At 33.7% G+C, this 22,533-nt stretch overlaps 2 protein-coding genes across 3 annotated transcripts; one reads left to right on the plus strand and one right to left on the minus strand.

Annotated features, from left to right (window-relative positions):
- The first annotated feature begins 2,358 nt into the window (after positions 1 to 2,358).
- Positions 2,359 to 8,679, plus strand: LOC110940945 (ubiquitin carboxyl-terminal hydrolase 13). Of its 2 annotated transcripts, none has more exons than XM_022182515.2 (10): positions 2,359 to 2,557; positions 3,512 to 4,202; positions 4,576 to 4,695; positions 4,787 to 4,909; positions 6,959 to 7,045; positions 7,156 to 7,244; positions 7,617 to 7,725; positions 7,812 to 7,880; positions 7,960 to 8,067; positions 8,430 to 8,679. In XM_022182515.2, the coding sequence occupies exons 2-10, from the start codon at positions 3,600 to 3,602 to the stop codon at positions 8,433 to 8,435; spliced, it is 1,314 nt and encodes a 437-aa protein (XP_022038207.1). In that variant the 5' UTR covers positions 2,359 to 2,557; positions 3,512 to 3,599; the 3' UTR covers positions 8,436 to 8,679. The 2 variants fall into 2 exon arrangements, with proteins under 2 accessions (XP_022038207.1, XP_022038208.1); XM_022182516.2 differs by having other exon boundaries at positions 2,363 to 2,557; positions 7,990 to 8,067.
- Positions 8,680 to 16,269: 7,590 nt separating this feature from the next.
- LOC110940944 (steroid 5-alpha-reductase DET2) lies at positions 16,270 to 19,456 on the minus strand. The gene is made up of 3 exons (XM_022182514.2): positions 19,367 to 19,456; positions 18,897 to 19,234; positions 16,270 to 16,858 (listed from the first exon to the last, which is right to left on the minus strand). Exons 2-3 carry the CDS (start codon positions 19,224 to 19,226, stop codon positions 16,388 to 16,390), a joined length of 801 nt encoding a protein of 266 aa, XP_022038206.1. The 5' UTR covers positions 19,227 to 19,234; positions 19,367 to 19,456; the 3' UTR covers positions 16,270 to 16,387.
- Between the last annotated feature and the right edge of the window lie 3,077 nt (positions 19,457 to 22,533).

A 22,533-nucleotide genomic window follows, 5' to 3' on the forward strand; every position in this document is an offset into this window, starting at 1 on the left:
TTGGAGAGTGGGAGTGATAGAATCCATCACTAGTGATTCCACCCCTAGTCCCCTTACAATTAGAAGCCTTTGTAGAATAACTTGACCCCTATCTATATATATATATATATATATATATATATATATATATATATATATTTTAGGCCCATCTTTATTTCCTTAGTTTCATCCCCTTTGCCCCATCCTCACACCCATCCTACGTGGCGCTTACGTGGCGGGTCATCCTCCAAAGATGATTCTCAACCATACCGCATAGCCTTAGTAAAAATTTCCTTTAATATACCAACGGATCGCTACCAAATTATAGTTACTTTTCTAATACATCGGACAAGGGACCCATTGCTAATTTGTCAGTTAGTATTGTAACCGCAAACAGTCATGTCCATAATGTTCTAGTCTGTGATCTTGGTAAAGTACCGCTGCTAAACATGGTTTATCGGTTTTAGTCTTAAACATGTGATATCTTATATAAAGTAGGATTTATGTTTAACTTACCATTATTCAAATAATGTAATATTGTAAACATATTTGACACTATCTAATATATTAGAAGAAAATTTATCTGTACAAACTGTACATGTTTTGACCCGCTACTCAACCCACCTATTTTCCCACCCGTACGGCTTACTGAATGTTTTCCGACTGCCTATTGGTTTATGCAGAAGATAGAATCTACAACTAACTACGATGGGACAGAGTGTTGATATTTTGAAGGATGTCCAAGGGCGTTTTGGGGACATGTTAACCAAATGAAAAAAACATAATTATCATCTTTCAGGCATTTCATCAAACACTTTTAAGAATTTGTCCTTCGTTGGCTTGTAACTCCTCTGCTGCATTGTTTATTGCTTACTTTTGGTTTAGTTATTACTAAAATTAATATTACGTCCTCTTTTTTAAATGTTTGCATAGAAAATCTAACAAGTTGAGTTTTTTAATTCATGGTGGAGGAACGAACGGTTTAAGGTATAAAATCGCAGCTGAACTGAAATGTTCGTTTTAGCAGTCTTAAACACAAAAGCGAATAAGTATGTGGTTCAGTTAAACCCGACATTTCATCCAGATTTGAGGTGTTTGACAATTTAGTTTGTTAGTGAATTTGTTGCTTAGGGCACTAATGCACTAATTCAATGGTATGTAATGAAGCAGTTTTTCTTACTTATACTGTAGCTAGGGTTGATTGATCCTTGTTAAGCTTGACAAAATGGACCGGTCAGGTGCGAGTGAAAATGAGCTTGGTTCAAAACGAGTTGTAAAAAGTATCACTTTGCTTGAGGGTAAACCTGTCCGGACTATAGCTAGCTTGGGTTGAATGGAGTCGTTTCAGAAAGCAAAAAAGTATCAAAATAAGTTCACAAGCGGCTAGTGGCGATGAGTATTAGAGTCAGCGGTAAAGAAGTCGGCAACGATGATGCGTATGGTGGTGGTGATCACAACAGTGGTTTTGGAAGCGACAGTGTCATCGGTGGGGGCGGCGGCAGCAACGATGGTGGTTGTCGGCATTGGTATCGTTGTCGATGAAAGTGATTGTGGTGGCGGTAGCGAGTGGTGACAAAAAATGATCTTAGGTGTTGGTTGCCTGTCTCAGTCTATTTTAAGTTGGCAAGTGTTTTATGAGTTGCATATTAGTGATATTAAAATTGTACTAAAAGTTTTTTTTTCTTTCTGTGTTTGCATAATACTTGTTTAAGCATACCAACTTTGCATAGAACTTTGCACACATGTAGATCTAATAAACTAGTAAAATTCTCAGCGTTGCACGGCAAGAATTCGGTTAGTATGGTTTCGCTTCTTTACGGTTGGTATGCTTAACGGAGTTAAGTTTTTTTTCGAATTACAAACCGATGTTTTAGGGCTTTTGATCAGATCTAGGATACAAGTCGATTGATGTAAAATTTACCTCGAAATACTGCCCTAACCCACGAAAACGGTGTTTCAATTCGGGTGTTTAAACTTACAATTAACAAAAATAAAGTCATTTCGAGCACAATTTCGAGGTAAGTTTTACATCAATCGACTCGTATCCTCGTTCTGGTCAAAAGCCCTAAAACATCGGTTTGTAATTCGGAAAAAAAAACTTAACCCCGTTAAACTATTTTAACGGCGAACTATTTTACAAAAAAAAATGACCAGTTTAGATTATTATTGGCCAATAATTAATTCGGGATTATTATCGGCCAAATTGAGTTAGATGGAATTGTTTATTTTCAATTGGCCTTTCTTTTACGATAAAAATGTAAATAAGATAATAAATTCGGAAATTTTGAAACGAGAAAGTCAAAGCGACATAGTGTCCCTAAATTAAAGTGACATAGTGGAAAGTCCTTGAATAAAAAGACTCGCAAAATGTAGGAATAGGAGGTGAAATTGAAAATGACTTTTTTTTTTTTTTATTATCATTACGAATGTTTAAAAAACCCTTGGGCTCCAGACTCACATTTTTGTAGTAAAATCAAAATCAAACAAAATAACCCCAGAGAAGCAATCACAAAGATCGTCAAGCAAGAAATCATCGTTCGAGTTGGTTCCGGTTTAGGAACTCTGTATCGATTTCGAGGTAAATCTCCATTTCAGGTTGAAATCATTGTTGTATTACATATCAGAACTGGATTATGAGTTGATTTGCTCTTCATATTTCAAGTTTAGGGTTTATAAACTTATGTTAGGTCGTTTTAACTATGTTTATACTGATAAATCATTTGAAATGTGTTTATTCTGTGAACAGAATCAAGCCAAACTACTATCATTTAGACTTTAAGTTGAAATTATCACTGTTTATTTTTGTAGTTTAGGGTTTATAATATTGACCATAATCAAAGCCGTAAATCATTTGAAATGTGTTTATCGGTGTAATTATTCCAACAGAATCGAACCAACGTATGTTAAATAATGCAAGTAGGAACTCATTGAGACGTAGAACACTAATTAACAATTGGAACACTAATGGCAACAATAAGAAGAAAGAGTAATGCTAGAACTAAGAAGAGAAGTACTGATAGCGGGAATGTTGGTGATATATCGGTCAATATGGCCGATAATATCGGTACCGGTATTTTGCACCGATATCTCCCAGGGGACTGATAACTGATAAATCACCGATATATCGGTGGTGATATATCGGTGATATGAACTGCATAGTTTATAATAAAATTTCATAATAGTCCCTGGAATGTTGAAATTTTGCTAAAGGATTCCATATATTTCAAAAACTAAACTTTACTTCTTGGAACTTTAGTTTCCTGTTTTTGGATAAATTGCCCATAGGGAAAAAATTTTGTTTTGTGTGGACACACACACACACACATATATATATTTACAACTGCATAACACGTGTTATTGATTTATCGTGATACCGTAGAGTAAGTTATTAGTGATAAGTTGTATTCAAATGGTATGTTTATGTTCCATCATGATATTTCTTTCTTGGCTCGGGAAGAGAGTGTTTGTTACAGTAAGTGTTTTTATTTCCATTGAGTGGGTTATTTGTTGCTAAATATTTTATTTTTACCAGTTTATTAACAGGTGATCACAAGTAAGAATGTTCATCTGACATTCAACTCTTTGGCTAGTGGTTAACAACGGAGACGAATACTTCAGGAATGATTAATCTAAATGGTTCTAATTATCAGCTGTGGAAAACTAGGATGGAGGATCTTCTTTACGTTAACGGGTTTCATGAACCAATTGTTTGTTCTGAAAGACCTCAAGACAAAACGAATGAAGAATGGAATTTGTTGCACCGTCGGGTTTGTGCGTATATTAGACAATGGGTTGATGACCGTCTGTTAAATCACGTTAGTGGAGAAATAGATGCACATATCTTGTGGAATAAACTTGGACAGATGTGTGCTCAAAAAACATGTCATAGTAAGTTGTTTCTGATCAAACAACTGATGGGTCTGAGGTACCATGATGGAACTGCAATGTCAGATCACTTGAATACCTTTCAAGGAATTATTAACCGGCTTTCTGAAACGGGTATTAAAATTGATGAAGAGGTTCAAGGATTGTGGCTTCTTGGTACTCTACCAGATTCATGGGATGTGCTTAGAACTCCATCGTTAAACTCGACGCCCAATGGTATTATTTCAGTGGAGTTGGTTAAAAATAGTGTGTTGAATGAGGAGATGAGAAGGAAGTCACAAGGATCCACTTCAAATACTTCAACCGTTGCAGCGGCACATCAATATACCGTTATAAAGGTTACAACTTACAATGACTGGTTTAAAAAATACTTAGGAGTAAACTTCCGTTTTGCTCCCTGTGGTTTGGTCACTTTAACGGTTTTGCTCTAAACCTTTAAAAATAGCCATTTTACTCACTGATGTTTCGGTTTTTTTGCCAGTTTGCTCCCCGCCTCTAACTCCATTCAAATTGTTTGTTTTTCCATTTTGCTCCCCGCAGGGAGCAAACTGGCAACAAAACCAAAACATCAGGGAGTAAAATGGCTATTTTTAAAGGTTTGGGTCAAAACCGTTAAAGTGACCAAACCACAGGGAGCAAAACGGAAGTTTACACAAATACTTAAATCTTTATACATCATTTTCTCCTTACCTGATGCATTAATGTGAGTAGGTTGCTCGTGATAAGGATCTTCATGAACAAATAGGGAAAAGTATTTTTTTTGATTTAGTGGATCATGATAAACTTTTTAGTTTCCGTATTCAAAAGCACATCCCATTTGCCCATTTCAAGGTATTATCACTACTTACTGACCCACTTTATAATTATACTTTTATATTAAAATGAAACTTATTCTAGTGACATTCGAATGCTTTTTTTTCAGGAGGAAGTCGCTACAAAATTTGGGATGCCTGTACAATATCAACGTTTTTGGCATTGGACGAACCGCAAAAATCTAACTTACCGCCCTTATAAACCTTTGACTCCACAAGAAGAAGCTCAACCTGTATGCATTTTAGCATTTATGATTATTTTTAACTTTAATGATATTCTTGTGATGTGCATTCTTGGTGCAATGTGGGGTGGGTTGGATTGTTGGAAATTCTATGCTGAAAGTCAAAGACTATTTAAACAAAAAAGGGAAGTGGGAAATCAATCTTAGAATGGACGTAACTAAGTATGTAACTAGCTAGTAACCACTACTTTTGTGTTTATAAAGGCTAATTACGTAAAAAGGTAACCAAAATAGATTTCATTATATTTTGGGTAACACACTTTTGTAGCGCACAACCGCACACACACAAAAAAAGATTAGTAACTTTCAAAGTACTATATCTAAGGCTACGTAGTTAATATCGGTGATATCTCGGTTATCGGTCCCCATGTAAAATATTGATGTCAAATATCGGTCAAAATATGTTACTGATATTATCGGTGATAATGACCGATATATCACCGATTTTCGATATCAGTACCTTTTTTAGCTCTACCATTCGTCATTCTTCTTATTGCTGTTGTTAGTGTTTTAAGTTTTAATTGTTAGTGTTTTAACTTTTAAGTCTTAGACCATGTGTAGTGGTGGAACAAAATAATGCCCCCACCATGGGGCATTATTCGACACGTGTCATCCTAGTCAGCATGGGGCATTATTGCAAAAGTGGTGTAGTGGGCATAATGCCTTATAATGCCCCCTTCCAATTATTAAGAAAAAAAAAAGGAAACTAGTTCTGCAGGTCAAAGCCTCCTCATTGGCTAGTCAAAGTACTCCTCACACTCCATTGGCCACATCCATTTTCCTTCCAACCCCATGCAGCGTTATTATTAAAACGCCAGGCACCAATTTTTTCAATTTTTTTAAAAAGTAACGCCCCATGTAATGGGGGTATGGGCGTTTTAAGGCGTTTTTTTTTTAAATTTTTTTTAAAAAAAACGCCCCACTACGGGTGGTCTTAATGAGTTCTTACTTGCTACAATTGTTAGTGTTTTGCAAGTTGCAAAAGGTTAATTTATTAATGGTAGGAGAGTATACTGAATTGTTAGTGTTAAATTGCTATATATATAAATTCTGCATAATTACCAATATCCCACAACGATAACCTATATCTCAAATTTCGGTCCTTGACCGATATCCGATTTTTTTTACCGCTTTAACTGCTTAGATTTAAAGTAATTTGACCGGGTCACATCAGTCAAAATGATGATGTGGCAGCTGACATGTTTGTATCTTTGTCAATGTGGCATTAGGAAGCTATTTAAATAGAAGATTATTTTAGGAACCTTTTGTGGGTTGATACCCAAAATAGAAATGGCCCAAAAGTTAATTATTCAAGTTGCTCCTAAATGAATAAGAGGTTTTTTTTAAGGTTTACACATCAGCTAGTTCTCTTTTGTCCATGGCTTTATAGCCTAGTGGCCTCTTGGGGGGTGGAATAAGACTTTGAGACCAGTAGGTTCTGGGTTCGATTCCCACAAGGGGGTTTTCTCATATTTATTGGGTTTCCTCCTGAATTAGTGTATAGACATTATGTTATGCGTAGTGGAGATGGATATGATCGGGTGATTCCGCTGGTGGCACGATGATACTCTAGTGGTCCGTCAGTGATCCAAATTTGCCGTTCAAAAAAAAAAAAAAAAAAAGAAACTCAAACCACTCATTTATAGTGTGATAAGACTCCACCTTATCAGCTGGACAACTTAAATGTCTCGGTTCAGTTACTTAACCGAGTCAATCAAGAGCAAAAGTTAAGGGCAGAATTAGTAGGAGGCTGAATGTTAGGGCAGTCAAAGTCAATGTCAGAAAGCTTATTTTAAGGGCTGAAATTTAGGGATAGTAACTCTTCTATTTTACATATAAGTATTTTATTTCCTGTTCTTATTTTTCATGTCTTGTTTGTTTTAATTAAGAGTCTTTTTGTATTGGAGACTAGCTAGCCCCTCTCGAATCGGGCCCGCTATCTTATCATTTATCAATTCAATAAATCAGCCCTTTCTTTGCTAGTATCTATCATAGTGTTTTGGTGATCATTAACGTGCCGAATCTAATGGGTTTATTTAGGTCGGACAATTGTGTGGGCCTGGGGTATCAAATAAAAAGGCGAAATATGCTGAACTTAAGTTGTTTCTTGAGGTAGAAATTGGACAGGTAAAATTTCATTGATATGCATCAACATATATTCAACATTTCAACTCCTTATATGTATTAATATTCACAATTAAATATTATAAACATCAGTAGTTCTGTAACTGATGTAGGATTCATGGCCAGTTCCCCCACCTGCCAAAACCAAGAATGAGATTCTACTTTTTTTCAAGCTCTATGATCCTAGAAAAGAGGAGCTTCGGTAACTATTCTCTCTCTATATATAAACACACACACACACACACACATAAATGTGTTGGAGTTGGCCGTTCATTTTTATAAAATTTTTGAAAATGTGTTTCATGTCATAAACCTAAAGATAAAAGATATCACCATCAAATTTTTTGGTTTAAACAAAATTATTTTTACATACATTTGTATATTTAGTTGTAAACTTAAATTTTAGAGTATTAGTATGAAAATAAAATAGAAATTAATTCAAAATTCTGATTAAATTGGTCGTGTTCATGTCAATCTGTGAAAGGTATGTCATCCACTTAAATAACTGTGGTTATATCTTATATAATAATATTATAATTTTCATTTTAACATTTTTTTAACGCTTGTGTCAAAGTTATGTCGGGCGACTCTGGGTGAATAGTAAAGGAAGGCCTAAAGAAATACTGGCAAAGCTAAATGAACTGGCTGGCTTTGCTCCTGGTCAAGAAATAGAACTCTTTGAGGTCGGTCTTTTAATCTTTAATTATGTTCTTATAATGTTATCATGAATCATTTAGTATGAATCCTGAGTTACCATTTTCTCATTCAGGAAATTCAGTTTGAACCCTATGTTATGTGCGAGCGTGTTGATAAAGAGCTCACATTTCGGCGTAGTATGGTATCTTTCTGTATCATTTTAACAATGCCTTTCGTTAACGGAGTGTCACAGAAATGACTTAAGTTATGCTGGTTTATAGATTGAAAATGGGGACATCATTTGCTTTCAGAAACATGCTCAGGCTGGAACGAAAACCTATCGTTATCCTGATGTTCCATCCTTTTTGAAACATGTTCATGATCATCAGGTATTAATCCATCATTCTTGTTAATAAAAGTTATCTTCAAACATACATACGGATTGCTACCAATTGCTAATACGTCAGTCAGTAACTGCAAACAGCCATGTTAGTAATGTTTTAGTCTGTGATTTCGGTAATATACTGCTTTTAATACAAGGTTATCGGTTAAGCCTTAAAAGCTTTTGTCTAATATAGAAGAACCACATTTCGGCGTAGTCTGGTATCTTTCCCGCTACTCAACCCGCCTATTTTCCCACCCGTACGGCTTACTATTTGTCTATTTTCCCACCCGTACGGCTTACTATTTGTCTATTTTCCCACCCGTACGGCTTACTAAATGTTTTCTGACTACCTATTGGTTTATGCAGAACTGACACGTTGCTAGAATCGACAACTAACTACGATGGGGCCAAGTGTTGACTTCATAGAGGATGTCCAAGGGCGTTTTGGGTACATATTAACCAAATGAAAAAAACATAAATATCGTCTTTCAGGCATTTCATCAAACACTCTTTAAGGATTTGTCCTTTGTTGGCCTTTACCTCTCCTGCCGCATTGTTTATTGCTTACTTTTGGTTTTAGTTGATACTAAAATTAATATTATATCCTCTTTTTTAACTGTATGCACAGGAAAACTAACAAGTTGGTTATATTAATTCACGGTCTGGTTTGAGTGGTTTTAAGATATAAAATCTCAGCTAAACTGAAATGTTCGTTTTAACAGTCTTAAACACAAAGGCGAATAAGTATGTGGGTCAGCTAAACCGGGCATACCATCCAGATCCGAGATGTTTGACAATGTAGTTTGTTAAGTGAATTTGTTGCTTAGGGCACAAGTTTGATGGTATTTCGTGAAGCAGCATTTCTTACTTATACCGTGGCTAGGGTTGATGGATCACACTTCAATATTACCTACATCATTGTTAAGCTTGGTAAAATGGACGGGTTAGGTGTGGTGAAAGTGAGCTCCGGTCCAAACGGGTTGTTGTAAAAGGTATCACTTTAACCAGTTGGGACTATAACTTGGGTTAAATGGAATCGTTTTAGAAAAAGAAAAGTATCGAAGTTAGTTCATATGCTATCTCTATTTTTTTAACGGCTTGTGGTGACGGGTTTTAGTGGCAGTTGGTAAAGTAGGCGGCATGGTGGTAGTGACCATAGCAGTGGTTTTGGTGACGCGGTGTCAACAGTGGAGCCAGCACGATGGTGGTTGTGGTGTTGTACGCGTTGGTGGTACTGGTGGTGACGTTAGTGATTGTGGTGGTGCTAGTTGAGGCGTCGATGAAGGTGGCGACGGTGACAACAGTGGTGGCGAGTGGCGACAAGCTACGGTCTTAGGTGTTGGTTATGTGTGTCAACTTATTTTAAGTTGGCAATTGTTATATAACTAGTAGAATCCCCGCGCTACGCGGTGGGAATTTAGTCGTTATCGGTTTGGATCATAAGGGCATCGACACTCGCAATAACACCCGAAAGAGAAAGCTTAGAAAATAAAGTCAAATATCTACGCGTGTTTTACATCGATTGAAAACTGTAAAAACGAATACCGGTAGCGGTTCCGATTATACGTATACCGATATTGTTCGGACGAAATCGGTTTAATTCGTCACGGTACCAGTACAACACTCGTATAGGTTATGATACGAAAGATAATACTCTATATGAAAGACAACTTTTTTAACAAAATTTATAGCGGTATATGAAGAGAAAAACAGTTAAACACAACAGAAATCGCACAAACGCTGCAAAAAAAAGTAGTTGTTAATCTACAAATTGATTATAAAAAAAATAATTTGTTGCAATTTTTCATCCTTAGCAAGAAGTAATCACTTCCTACGGCTACCCTTTATTAAAATATTGTGTTACTTTGTCAAACATATAATAATACTAAAAGATGACAAGTGAGCACGTGGAACCTGCCTTCAAAGGCAAATCGTAGGCCTAAGTGAGAAGGCAAGAAAGTTAGTGGCTAAAGTAGATAAACATGAAATCTCCTAGCGCAAACATACGTTAATAATTGATATATATATATATATATATATATATATATATATATATATATATATATATAGGGTGGGGTTCGGCTAGAAAGTCCAAATTTTCTAAAAAGTGTAAAAAGTATAAAACACTCTAATTTCAGCCATAAAACACACCTAAAACACACAAATAACAGAGTGAAAATTACTAAAACACCATATTCAAACCATAATAGTTTTAACTATGAGTTAATAGCCAAAATGGTCCCTGAGGTTAATAGCCACAGCACCGCCACCACCGCCACCGCCACCGCACCGCCACCACCACCACCACCGCCACCACCACCACCGCCACAGCACAGCCACCACCACGATTAAGGCGGTAATTTACGACCCTTAATTTCGTGATTAACAAGCGATTAACGCGACATTAGATTTACAAGATCTCTTCAATATCTCTATACATAAATGCCTTTTAGTCTCATTCACAAACAAACACAGAGAAGTAATCTTCTCAACTAGAAAACCCTTAGTTTTCTTTGTCTGCATATTGTACATACACACACAAACTTTATCTTCTTCATCTCACAAACAAAACCCTATCTCCTCTCTTTCTCTCGATTACTTTCACAAGCAACAAAGAACAACCCTCAATCTTCATTCCCTCCTCTCGATCTAGGATCCGGCGAACCAAAGAGGAGCCGGCCAGCCGACACTGCCGGTGGTCCCCTCCGATGAGTGACACCCCCCCCCTCCAATTTCCGATTGACAACTGCCACCACCAGATGGTGGCATATGGTGCGGCGGTGCGACACAGAGAAAAAACGGGAGAGAAAGAGACTGAGAGGCGAGAGAGAGGCTGAGAAGAGAGGAGGGCGGCGGCGGCGGAGGTGAGCAGTGGCGGCGGAGGTGAGCAACGGCGGCCGGCAGTGACAGCGGCGGTGGAGCTTGGCTCCGTCAAAATCTTCCGGTAAACATACCCCCTTCGGTTCCTTTTATCTTCTGATGATTGAAGATGGTATTGATTTGTTGTGGTTAATATTGTTTAACTCAGATCTGAGTTATGTAGGGAAACAGGTGGTGGTGGCGGTGCTATGGCGGTGGTGGTGGTGGCGGCGGTGGTTGTGGTTGTGGTGGTGGCGGTGCGGTGGCGGTGGTGGCGGTGCTGTGGCTATTAACCTCAGGGACCATTTTGGCTATTAACTCATAGTTAAAACTAGTAAATTACAACTACAGGGACTGTTTGTGTAATAAATAAAGCTTAAAAACTAACTTCAGTTAAAAAAAACTAACAGAAGTTCATTGAGTACCAACATGTTGATAAGTAGGATTATTATATACCAATTCTGTGGGTTGGATTATTATTTACCAACTGGGCAAAGGTTGGTTTATTAAATACCAATTTTCCTTTAGAAAATTTGGACTTTCTAGCCAACTCCTAGCCTATATATATATATATATATATATATATATATATATATATATATATATATATATATATATAATAATTTGCCTATTGTGATCTATCGTATAAAGTTCGTTCTTTAGTAGGTCTCATTTTCAATAAATTAATTATATATATTAATTTATAATATACCAAGGAGTGGTGTCTATTTGGTCATTTATTTCCCCTATATTAATTAGCAAATATACTTACCCTCACATTAGTATTGTTCAATTTTCTTTATTATGATTGGTCATATGATGCACACATGGACCACAAATACAAAACCCAACCCTATACCCCAGACACAACTATCACAACCGGTACACCACAACCTCCGACTAGGGTTGTAAACGAACTAAACGTTCGGCGAACAGTTCGTGAACCGTTCGACGGGAAGTTCGTTTGTGTTCGTTCGTTTATTAAACAAACGAACATGAACAAGAAATTTTGTTCGTTTAGTTAAATGAACGAACATGAACATAGAACGTGTTCGTTCGTTTATGTTCGTTAACGTTCGGTAACATGTTCGGTTGTGTTTGATAGTTCATTAGTGTTTTTAGTTTTTATATTTATTTAAATACTTTAAAATTCCGAAAAATTAAATATATAATAAGTGTGAGTGTATTATATATTATGTTCATGAACGATTGTTTGTGTTTGTTTGTTTCCACTTGTGTTCATGAACATTAGTTTGTGCTCATTTGTGGTCGTCAACGTTTGTTGCCTAAAATTAACAAACAAACACAAATGAACACGAACAAGTTCATTTCTTTAACAAACAAACACGAACATAAAATCTCGTTCGATAAGTGTTCGTGAACGGTTCGCGAACACATATATTTCTTAACAAACGAACACGAACAAGATTCTTAACAAGGTCTTGTGGGTTTAGTTTTTAGCATTTTAGCTTAGGGGGGGGGGAGTCAGGTTTTTTAGGGTTTTTTTAGGTTTTTTTTTTTACCTATTTTAGGTTGTGTTCACATTGGTTCTCGCAATAAAGGTGGTTCTCGCATGAACCTTACCATATATATATATATATATATATATAGTGGAGGGTTCAAATGAGAAGAATTTTTGTGTAAGAAGAAAAAGAAGAAGTTTCAACCAATAAAAATGCTTCATTTTACTTCATTTAATATTTGCATTTAATTTTAATATAAGGGTATATTAGTAAACTTACAAAAATCATTAATTTGTATTCTTTCCCTTTAATAATTAACTAAATTAAATTTGTAACTCCTTTTCAAAATATATACTTTTTTCCAAATAAAAAAAAACAACTTAATTTAAAGTATAGAATAAATTACTAGTTATGTAGGAGAAATTATGAGTTGTGTAGGATATATTTCGAGGAGTGTAGGATAAATTTCGACTGTGTAGGATAAAATTCTTTAATGTGTAGGGTATATGTAGGAAAATTTTGATATGTGTAGGTTTTGTAGATTATATGTAGGATAATTAATGATTAGTTGACTAATTAATTTAAGAATTAAAAATTAATAATATAAGTTATAAATGAAATAGTATTTTACTGATATGCCCTTTCTTCTTTTTCTTCTCACATTAAATTTCTTCTCAAATGAACCTTCCCCTATATATATATATATATATATATATATATATATATATATAAACGGGATCAGGAGAAAACGCTAAAAAATGTGAGAACGCTTCCTGGCCCAACACGTGTCACGCCGCTTAGAGAAGAGCGGATGAGCTTTTTTGTCCTTTCATATTTCTTTTTTTAAACGCGTGTCACTTCATCTTTCCATTTTTTTGGGGTTTAATAAATACGCGGCGTTTTTATTGTTTTTAGATCAGAATCATAGTAAATATTTTGACGTTTTAAGTATTGTTTTGGCGTTTTTATTGTTTTTTAGATCAGGATGCAGGCCTTTAATGTAAAAAACATCAGTAATTTTCTTGATTTTATTATATCAAGTGTTTTGCCATGTAGGATACAGGTCTATAATGTGACAGACAATTATGGCGTTTTGAAAAGATAAATAAATTTCAATTTTCCATGTAGTGGCATTAATATAACTATAATGTTTGGCAATAATGATACCCTCTCTTTATTTTACTGTTTCTTTCAATTTTCGTCTGTCAATTAGTGTTGATTTTTCCAGTAATACTTTGTTTGCGTTTTTTGGTGTTTTATATAGCAACATCGTGCTTTGCTAGCATTCGTTCTCACAGTTTTTCACACTATCAGGCGTTTTGGTGTTTGTAGTTTTTGGTGTTTTATACTTAATTTTTTTTAAAATAGTAGAGAATTAAATGATAAACAACAAATGAAAAAAAAAATTATAATCTAATTTCTCATCCAAATCTTCACTGTTATCAGCATCTTCTACTTTAACCTTTTTGACGTTTTGAACCTATTTTTTAATACATTATGTAGATCCTTATTTTCCTACATAACTGTCGTTTTTAGAAGATGCTTATTTTTTGTGGCATCCTTTATGGTGGGTGGATATATACTTGTTTGATGACATGTTGAAGACCAACACCTGCTCTAATGTATTGATCCCTTCATGCCATCAATAAATCCATCAAGAACAAAGTGACCTGATGTCATATCAGTGTCATCAGTCTCTTTATCTTGAATATTTGTCAATCTCATTCAGCAAAAGATTATAGAGATACCCAACTCAGAGAAGAATCCATTCAGTGAAACTTTATTCAGATCAATACTCAATATAGAAGAATCAAGGTTCTGCATCTGTGGTTTTTTTAACTATTATTTTTGGCGTTTTTAAAGTGAATGGTTTCTAGGAAATATGGCGTTTTGTTTCTGGGTTTGTGATCAGTTGATTGTGCAGAGACGTCTCTCTTATAGGATGTTTTTGGCGCGTAGTTTAGGCGGGATTTTATTTATAATATATGATATTAATAAAGTAGCCGTCTTTTCAGTTACTGTGTATTTCTACTGTTTTTTTTTTGTTCAGCTTTTTATGAGTTTTTAGGGTCATAGACTTTCCATCTCCCAAGTTTGGCGTTTTTGAACGGGTTTAAGTAGTTTTTGGGTTTTTTTTTTCCATTTTTAGCTTTTATTAATTAATACTTCTGCAAATTACTTTCATTATAGTTTGGGAGTTTTTGGCGTTTTACTCCATTTATGGCGTTTCATATGCATTATGACTGTTTGGTGTTCTATTAATATAATGTATTTTTTTATTCTAAGTTGAAAAATACATAGCAAACAATAGAAAAAGAAAATTAAAAAAATAAAAATAAAAACAATTCATCTTCCAAATCTTCACTGTCATCAGTCTCTTTCTTCTTTTGAATCATGTTCACTGGTGGTTTGGCTTAGCCATGCTTGTGTTTTTGTGGCCGTTTGGAAAGACAAAATGACATGCGTTTTTTGTTTGAATATGTATCTTCAAACAACTCATTAGTGTCATTCGTCTTTTCATGCCATTATAATATTCATCAAGAACAAAACACAGAATATGACATAAGTGTGACCCCAACATTTTTTTTGTTTATGATTTGTCCATCTCATGCAGCAAAATGTTATTTGAGTCACAGGACCTCAGGGAAGAATGCATTATCCGAAACTTTGGCGTAGAACAATATTTGAATATACAAGAAACGATATTTGGCATTTTTGGTGTTTTACTGAGGAAATAGTGTATCTGAAAGAACCGTCGATTTTTTTGGAATCTTTGATGTTTGAGTGTTTTGGCGTTTTCTAAGATGAATGGTATATAGTAGAAAATATGGCTTTTTTTAGTAGTTGTGTTTGATGTTTTGGGGATTTTGGCGTTTGTAAAATGAATGGTATATAGTAGAAAATATGGCGTTTCAGGTTCTGGGGGGTGTGTTTTTATGTCTGGGATATTTTTGTTTATATACCGATGTGTTTTGGTCCGTAATGACGTTTTATTCATCAGTATGACGTTTTGGTATAGAGACCCTTAATGAGGCGCGTCCACGTAATAAAATTGATATTATTTACGAAAACGCCACCACGCCAATCTAGTCCATAGATTGTTTTAATCGGACGATCCATAAGCGTTCTCACCGTTCTCACACTTTCTACCGTTTTCTCTAAATCCCGACCCTATATATATATTATATATAACAATTATGAAAGGTCTTTTTTTTTATCTTTTATGTTTTAACATTCAATTCCCTATTCGGGGATCAGTGATGAAAGTGGTATTGAATTATATAACAATTTTTGTTCTTTCGTCTTTTGTGAACCTTAACCTCTTAATTTTCAACATTGTCACTTACACCTCATATATCTAAAACTTTGTAAAATGTCATCTTAGCCCATTGAGCTTTATGTGTTTATTTTATGTACATTTTCGGTTGGTTTATATTTTGTCATGAATTTTACTTTTATGTACGTCGGTCAAATATAATATGTTTTCGTGTTTATATTATGTATTATGTACGAGTCGGGTCAAATATAATACGTTTTCACTTGACACTGTAAATTCGAGTTACTTTATGCTTCAACGCAACTGCACTGGTACCATTCTTTAACTTAAAAGAACTATTTTCTTACGTGTTTATTTTTAAGTACATCACGGTATAAATCCAATTTAACGCGTTGCATCATTCTTTACTTTAAAAATCATTTTTTCCTTCGTAACGAGTCAGAACAAATATAATACTTTTCTGTGTTTTTTCAGTTGGTCTACATATTGACGTAAGCTTTGTTCAAGAAAGAGAGAGTCGGGTCAAATATTTGACGGTACAGATCCAAGTTATTTAAAGTTTTGACGCCGCCGCAGCAACACGTGACGGGTCAAAATACTAGTTATATATACAAAATAAAACGAAATTCAAACTAATGTGTATAAAATGAAATTACAATCGACCGAATTTCCAAATACAACATACATTAATTCAAGAATTTAAACTATCCCAACTATGAACCTATTCAAAAAACATATGGGATGAGACGCTTGATGCTTGCAGGAAAATCTTCAAACTTGTTTACATACCAGTTTCTGGTCTGGTAACTCCTTGCAATCAAGTAACAAGAATCACCAAGAGCACACGCAAACGCCAATGGCGTCTGACTAATAAAGGCAAACCCGTAGAAGATCAATATTTCAAACGAATAATGAGGGCAAATAACGAGATTAAACAGCCCTCCACGAGGAATCTTGTACTCCTTTTCCTTGTCTGTTCTTAGTTTCGCGAGGAGATTGTGGTGATAAAAGTTTCCGATGATTCCCACGGTAAACATGATCACGCCGACGTATTTTAGATCGATGGGTGGCTCAGGGAGCCCTAGGCTCATATAGTGGACGACTATCAAGCTTGTAGCAACGTAGAAATAGAATATAGAGATGAGGATAGTTGAACCTAAACCCATGTTTCCACTATACTTGTGAACAAACAAAACCTGTAAACTCCAAATAGTAAGCAACATTAACAATACAAAAATGACATTTTATTTTTTCTATCTTTTTAATTTAAAGTATAATTTTGTTTTTCTTCTCTAAATTTTAATCTATTATATTTTATATAAATCTTGATACATTATATCAAATAAAAAAAACATCTTGTATATTATAGTTCAACTAGGTGTTGCCCCGCCCGCGTTGCGGGACGATAGCCGAATAACTCTCAATCAATTAAAAAAACAGTACCATAGTTTTGCTAGAAAGAAAAAGTAAAAAGAGTGTTAAGCAGCTCATTGACACGATTTTTAGCTGGGGACAAAGTCATATTTTTATTTTTACTTGGGGGAAAATCAATTTTTTTTTCCCCGAGAGTAAAATCCTAATTTTTAGCTAGGAAAACCATATTTTTATTTTGCACCGGGGGCAAGAAAATGTAAGTTTGAATTGAGGGTGATATCGTAATTTTGAACCGAGGGGAAAATCATAAATTTTAGCTGAGGGCAAAAGCATAATTTTATTTTGAACTAGGGGCAAAGACGTAATTTAAACTGGTGTAAAATCGTAATTCTGAGCCGGGGAAAAACAAAATTTTATTTTGAACTGAGGCGAAAACGTAATTTTAAAGTGGATATAAAATAATAAACTGGTGTGAAATCGTAATTTTGAGCCGGGGGAAAAACAAAATTTTATTTTGAACTGGGGCGAAAACGTAATTTTGACTGACGGTAAAAGCGTAATTGTTTTACCGAGGGCGAAATCGTATTTTCGGTTTAGCTGGGTGTAAAGACATATTTTTTTTTTGAATTGGGGGAAAATCATAATTTTGAACCGAGTGTAAAATCGTAATTTTAAGGTAGGGGAAAACCATAATTTTATTTTTACCTGGGGGCAAAAAAGTAAATTTAAACTGAGGGTGAAATCGTAATTTTGCACCGAGGGAAAAATCGTAATTTTGAGTTAGGGGCAAAAACATATTTTTATTTTGAACTGGGGGGGGCGAAGACGTAATTTAAACTGGGGGCAAAACCGTAATTTTAAAGCGAGTATAAAATAAAAAGCTAAGGGTATAATCGTAATTTTTGAACCGATGGCAAATCGTAATTTTGAGCTGCTGGCAAAAGGGTTATTATATTTTTTAGTTGAGAGAAAAGCGTAATTTTAAAATGGGGGTAAAACTGTAATTTTAAAATGGATATAAAATAATAAAATGGTTGGTCCAATAGAAGAGGGGCGACCGCCCATTTCGACCAATGGTAGGGAAGCACTATTCACTGCCATTGAAAATAAAAGGCTAAGGGTAAAATCGTAATTTTTGAACCGATGGTAAAATCGTAATTTTGAGCTGCTGGCAAAAAGGTTATTATATTTTTTAGTTGGGAGCAAAGCGTAATTTTAAACTGAGGGTAAAATTGTAATTTTAAATTGGATATAAAATAATAAAATGATTTGTCCAATAAAAGAGGGGCGACCGTCCATTTTGACCAATGACAGGAAATCACTCCGTTGAAAATGTATATGTTGAAAATTAACTATGATAAAAATCTAAACAACCAAATTCATAAAATATTATTTTTAGTAGTTATAAAAGTGTATATATCATATAAAAAAACCAATTAAATAGTCAACATCCTTACATTAATTAATGGGTATGTGAGTATGTCTACATTAAATTAGATATATTCTAATCAGATAGAGTTTTCGTCATGTGGTTTGGTGATTTTAACACTATAAGTCCAATAGTTTGAACGTTGTATTTATCGTCTGTTAGTTTGCCGATTTTAACAGTTTCAATCCACTAGTTTGCTAAATTTAACAGTTTCAGTCCACACCAGTGTTAGTGGTGTGGATTGAAACTGTTAAAATCTAACACTGATGTGGACTCAAACGGTTAAAATCAGCAAACTAGTGGATGATAAATGGAATTTTTAAACTATTAGGCTAAGAGTGTTAAAATCATCAAACCACATGGACGAAAATTGAGGTTTACTCTAAAGTATATAATTATATAAATATTAAACACCATAATTAAATAATTACCTCAAAATCTCTCTTGAAGAAATGAAAGGTGACAACAACTTTGAGCAAGAAGAATCTAACACCACCACCCGGGAAGACAAAGAATGAAACAACTCCGGCAACAAACGCAGGCGTATAAAGCATCAGCATACCCGTTCGGCTCGAAACCTTTGTACCAGCAGCAACAGCTTGTTTAGCTGAAGAGTTTGTAAATTTGGAATACTGAAGATGACTCCCTATAATCTCCGCAAACCCCAAGTAAACCGTAGATAACAATGTCATCACCGTCGCAACTGTCACCCAAACCGATGGTTCATCGAACATGAATTTCGACAACACCGCAATCTCCATCTTGTTTTCTAGGAAAGATAAGTAAAAATGAGACCGTTAAAATAGAAACTTATTTCTATGTATGTAAACAAAATGTATTAGTAGGAGGATAATTGATAAAATAAAATTATTACTGTAGCGTAGAAGAAATTACTACTGACCGTATAGTTCTTTTTATATATGCTAATCGAAAGAATTGTGATAGGATAGAAAAATTAAGCTTCGGCACACTTTTTAAGATGCCTTTTGTCTTATAGATATTGCATATTATTTATATGAAGATTAGGTTGCATGTGATAAATATGTTGTTTTGAAAAGCATGTGTGGACGCGTGAGGTTTGGCGGTGGACACACACGTAACGTAATCGTACACGACGAAAAAAGGCATTATCAGGATTGATCGTATGAAAGGAAACAATAATTTTATTGGATGTTGGATTTTAACAATCTATACTATATAACTATTTTGGACACTTTTCATCATATTAGGGCATCTATTATAGATAATTATTATTTTAATTTAATCTTTTCTAATTAGTTATAAATGATCCTTCTACTAAATATTATTTAGTTTAATATGTTATGGATAATTATTATTTAGTTTAATCTTCTTCTAATTTATAATATTATTTTGAGTAAATTACGATTTTGGCCCATGTGGTTATATCACTTTTACCCTTTTACCTCAAAAAAGATTTTTTTTTAACATCCGAGCCCCCAACGTCTTCTTTTCTAGCTCTTTTGGCCCCTAACACTAACCTCATCCATTAAATGTTATTTTTAACATTTGAGTCCCCAACGTCTTCTTTTTTAACCCTTTTGGCCCCTAACACTAACCCCATCCATTAAATGTTAGGGGCCAAGAGGGTTAGAAAAAAAGACGTTAAAGGCCAAAAAGGTTAGAAAAAAAGACGTTGGGGGTTTAGATGTTAAAAAATTATTGTTTGGGCTAGACGTTGGAGGTTTAGATGTTAAAAAATTATTGTTTGGGCTAAAAGGGTAAAAGTAATATAACCATGGGGGTCAAGATCGTAATTTACTCTATTATTTATTTGAATTAATTATTACGTTTATATTTATCTATTTACTTAAAATTCAAACTTAATTATCTAATTTGATCTTAACTATATATTTGAATATTTTGTTTAGTTTGGTATCAAACAGGTTTTACGAAACTTAATATAAAATTAACTAATATTATTTATCATTTATAAATTTACGTAGTTTTAAATAAAGACTTAAATTTATTGATACTTCGTTAACAAATTTTGCAATAACAGAATAATCTATTTTAATCACGAAAACCAAACTTTGTGTAAATATATTAAATATTTTTATTTTCACTCTACAAAATTACATTTACTCGACCCATGTAATACATGAGGTTTTTAAGATATAACTTTTTATTATTTGATGTATAAAATTAGATTTATTCAATTCGTACAATACATGGGGTTTTTAAGGATATATTTTTTTTATTATTTAGTACAGAAAATTACATTTGTTCAAACCGTGTAATACTCATATTTTTAAAGATGTATTTTTTTATTATTTGGTATATAAAATTATATTTATTCAACCTGTGTAATAAATGAGGTTTTTAATGATGTATTATTCTTATTATTTGGTAAACAATATTACATTTATTCAACCCGTGCAATACACGTGTTTTAAAGATATCACTTTTTTATTTGGTATATAAAATTACATTTATTCAACCCGTACAATATTGTTCTTATAGATATAAATTTTTATTATTTAATATATAAAATTATATTTATTCAACCCGTGCAATAAAGAAGTTTTTAAAGATATATTATTTTATTATTTAGTATATAAAATTTATTTACTCAACCCGTGTAATACACGGGATTATAACCTAGTATTATATACTTACAATAATTTAGAGTTCGAATATGAAATGTGTTTGGTATGTAGCTAAATTGTTTATTATATTTTTAATTATTAATATTTAGTTTTTATGCTTATTTTAAGAATATTTTATTTTTCGCTTATAACTTTTTAGATAAGATGTTTAAAAATATTCTGAGTATTTAATTATTTAGTTATTATAATATTTAGTTTTTATGATTATTTTAAGAATATTTTATTTTTCATTTATAGCTTTTTAGATAAGATATTTTAAAAAATTCTAAGTATGCATGTCGTTGTGACGTGTTATTCTTATCTGCGTCTAGATATAAATTTTACTCAAAATCGAGTTATGAATAGTGATATACAAGTGATAAGCATAAACGTATATGTATGTATTCAAACTTGTTTGGCCATCTAGTTTTTTTTATAAAGTGATGTCATTTAATCATTTTTTAGTAATATAATATAACATGTAAAATTTGGAATAGCATTGGGACGTGCATATTCTTTATCTATAGTTCAATAATAAGTATAATCCGAACACGGTCAAAATATAATAAGCTTTTTTTGTTCTTTACCGTGACGAACACAACCAATATTATCCAAATATTGGTACCGGCACATTATTCTTTTCTTATTGTTTCTCAGCGTATCACAATAGAGTATTATTTTGTATCGTAAGCTATAGCGAATGTCAGTAACCAAACCAATATCAGTCGCACAACATCGGTACTGGTACCATATTTGTTTTCTTGTTTTTGATAGATATAAAACACATGTCGATATCCTCGTGTGCGTCTCTTTTGATTCCTATACCAAGTGTCGGAAAACACAGTGGTTAGGGTTGTAAACGAACCGAATGAACACGAACAAGGCCATGTTCGTGTTCGTTCGTTAAGAAAATTAAAATGTTCGCGAACTGTTCACGAACGCATATCGAACATAAGTTTATGTTCGTGTTCGTTTGTTAAAGAAATTCAGTTGTTCACGAACAGTTCGTGAGCACTGGTCTCGAACACAAACGAACGCAAGCGAACACAAAAGAACGCAAACGAACATTTAACTTGAAAATAAAAAAATAATAATATTGTTATCCTTAAACATTGGATATAAGTAGTTAAATACAACCATCAAATAATAAATCAAAACACAAGAAGTCTAATACACCACCAAACGATGAATCAACTTTAACTAACTTAGACATAATTATCCCCAAAAATGTCTTAGAATTTCCAAATTTTAGCTAACTTAGAAAAAAATAGGGTTTCAAATTTCAATATGTTTATGGCACACCCCAACTGATGGCGGAAACATCGGGGCATGGCACTGAGCGAAACAGATTGTCAAGAGAAATTCCATAACGACTAAGTTACCAAATAATTAATATTATGTCCCATACCATAACCCATTAAGTAATCTAATTATTACAGACATAGATATTCTCAAAACAAAA

The sequence above is a fragment of the Helianthus annuus genome, chromosome 5 (assembly GCF_002127325.2).
Source record: "Helianthus annuus cultivar XRQ/B chromosome 5, HanXRQr2.0-SUNRISE, whole genome shotgun sequence".
Lineage (NCBI taxonomy): Eukaryota > Viridiplantae > Streptophyta > Magnoliopsida > Asterales > Asteraceae > Helianthus > Helianthus annuus.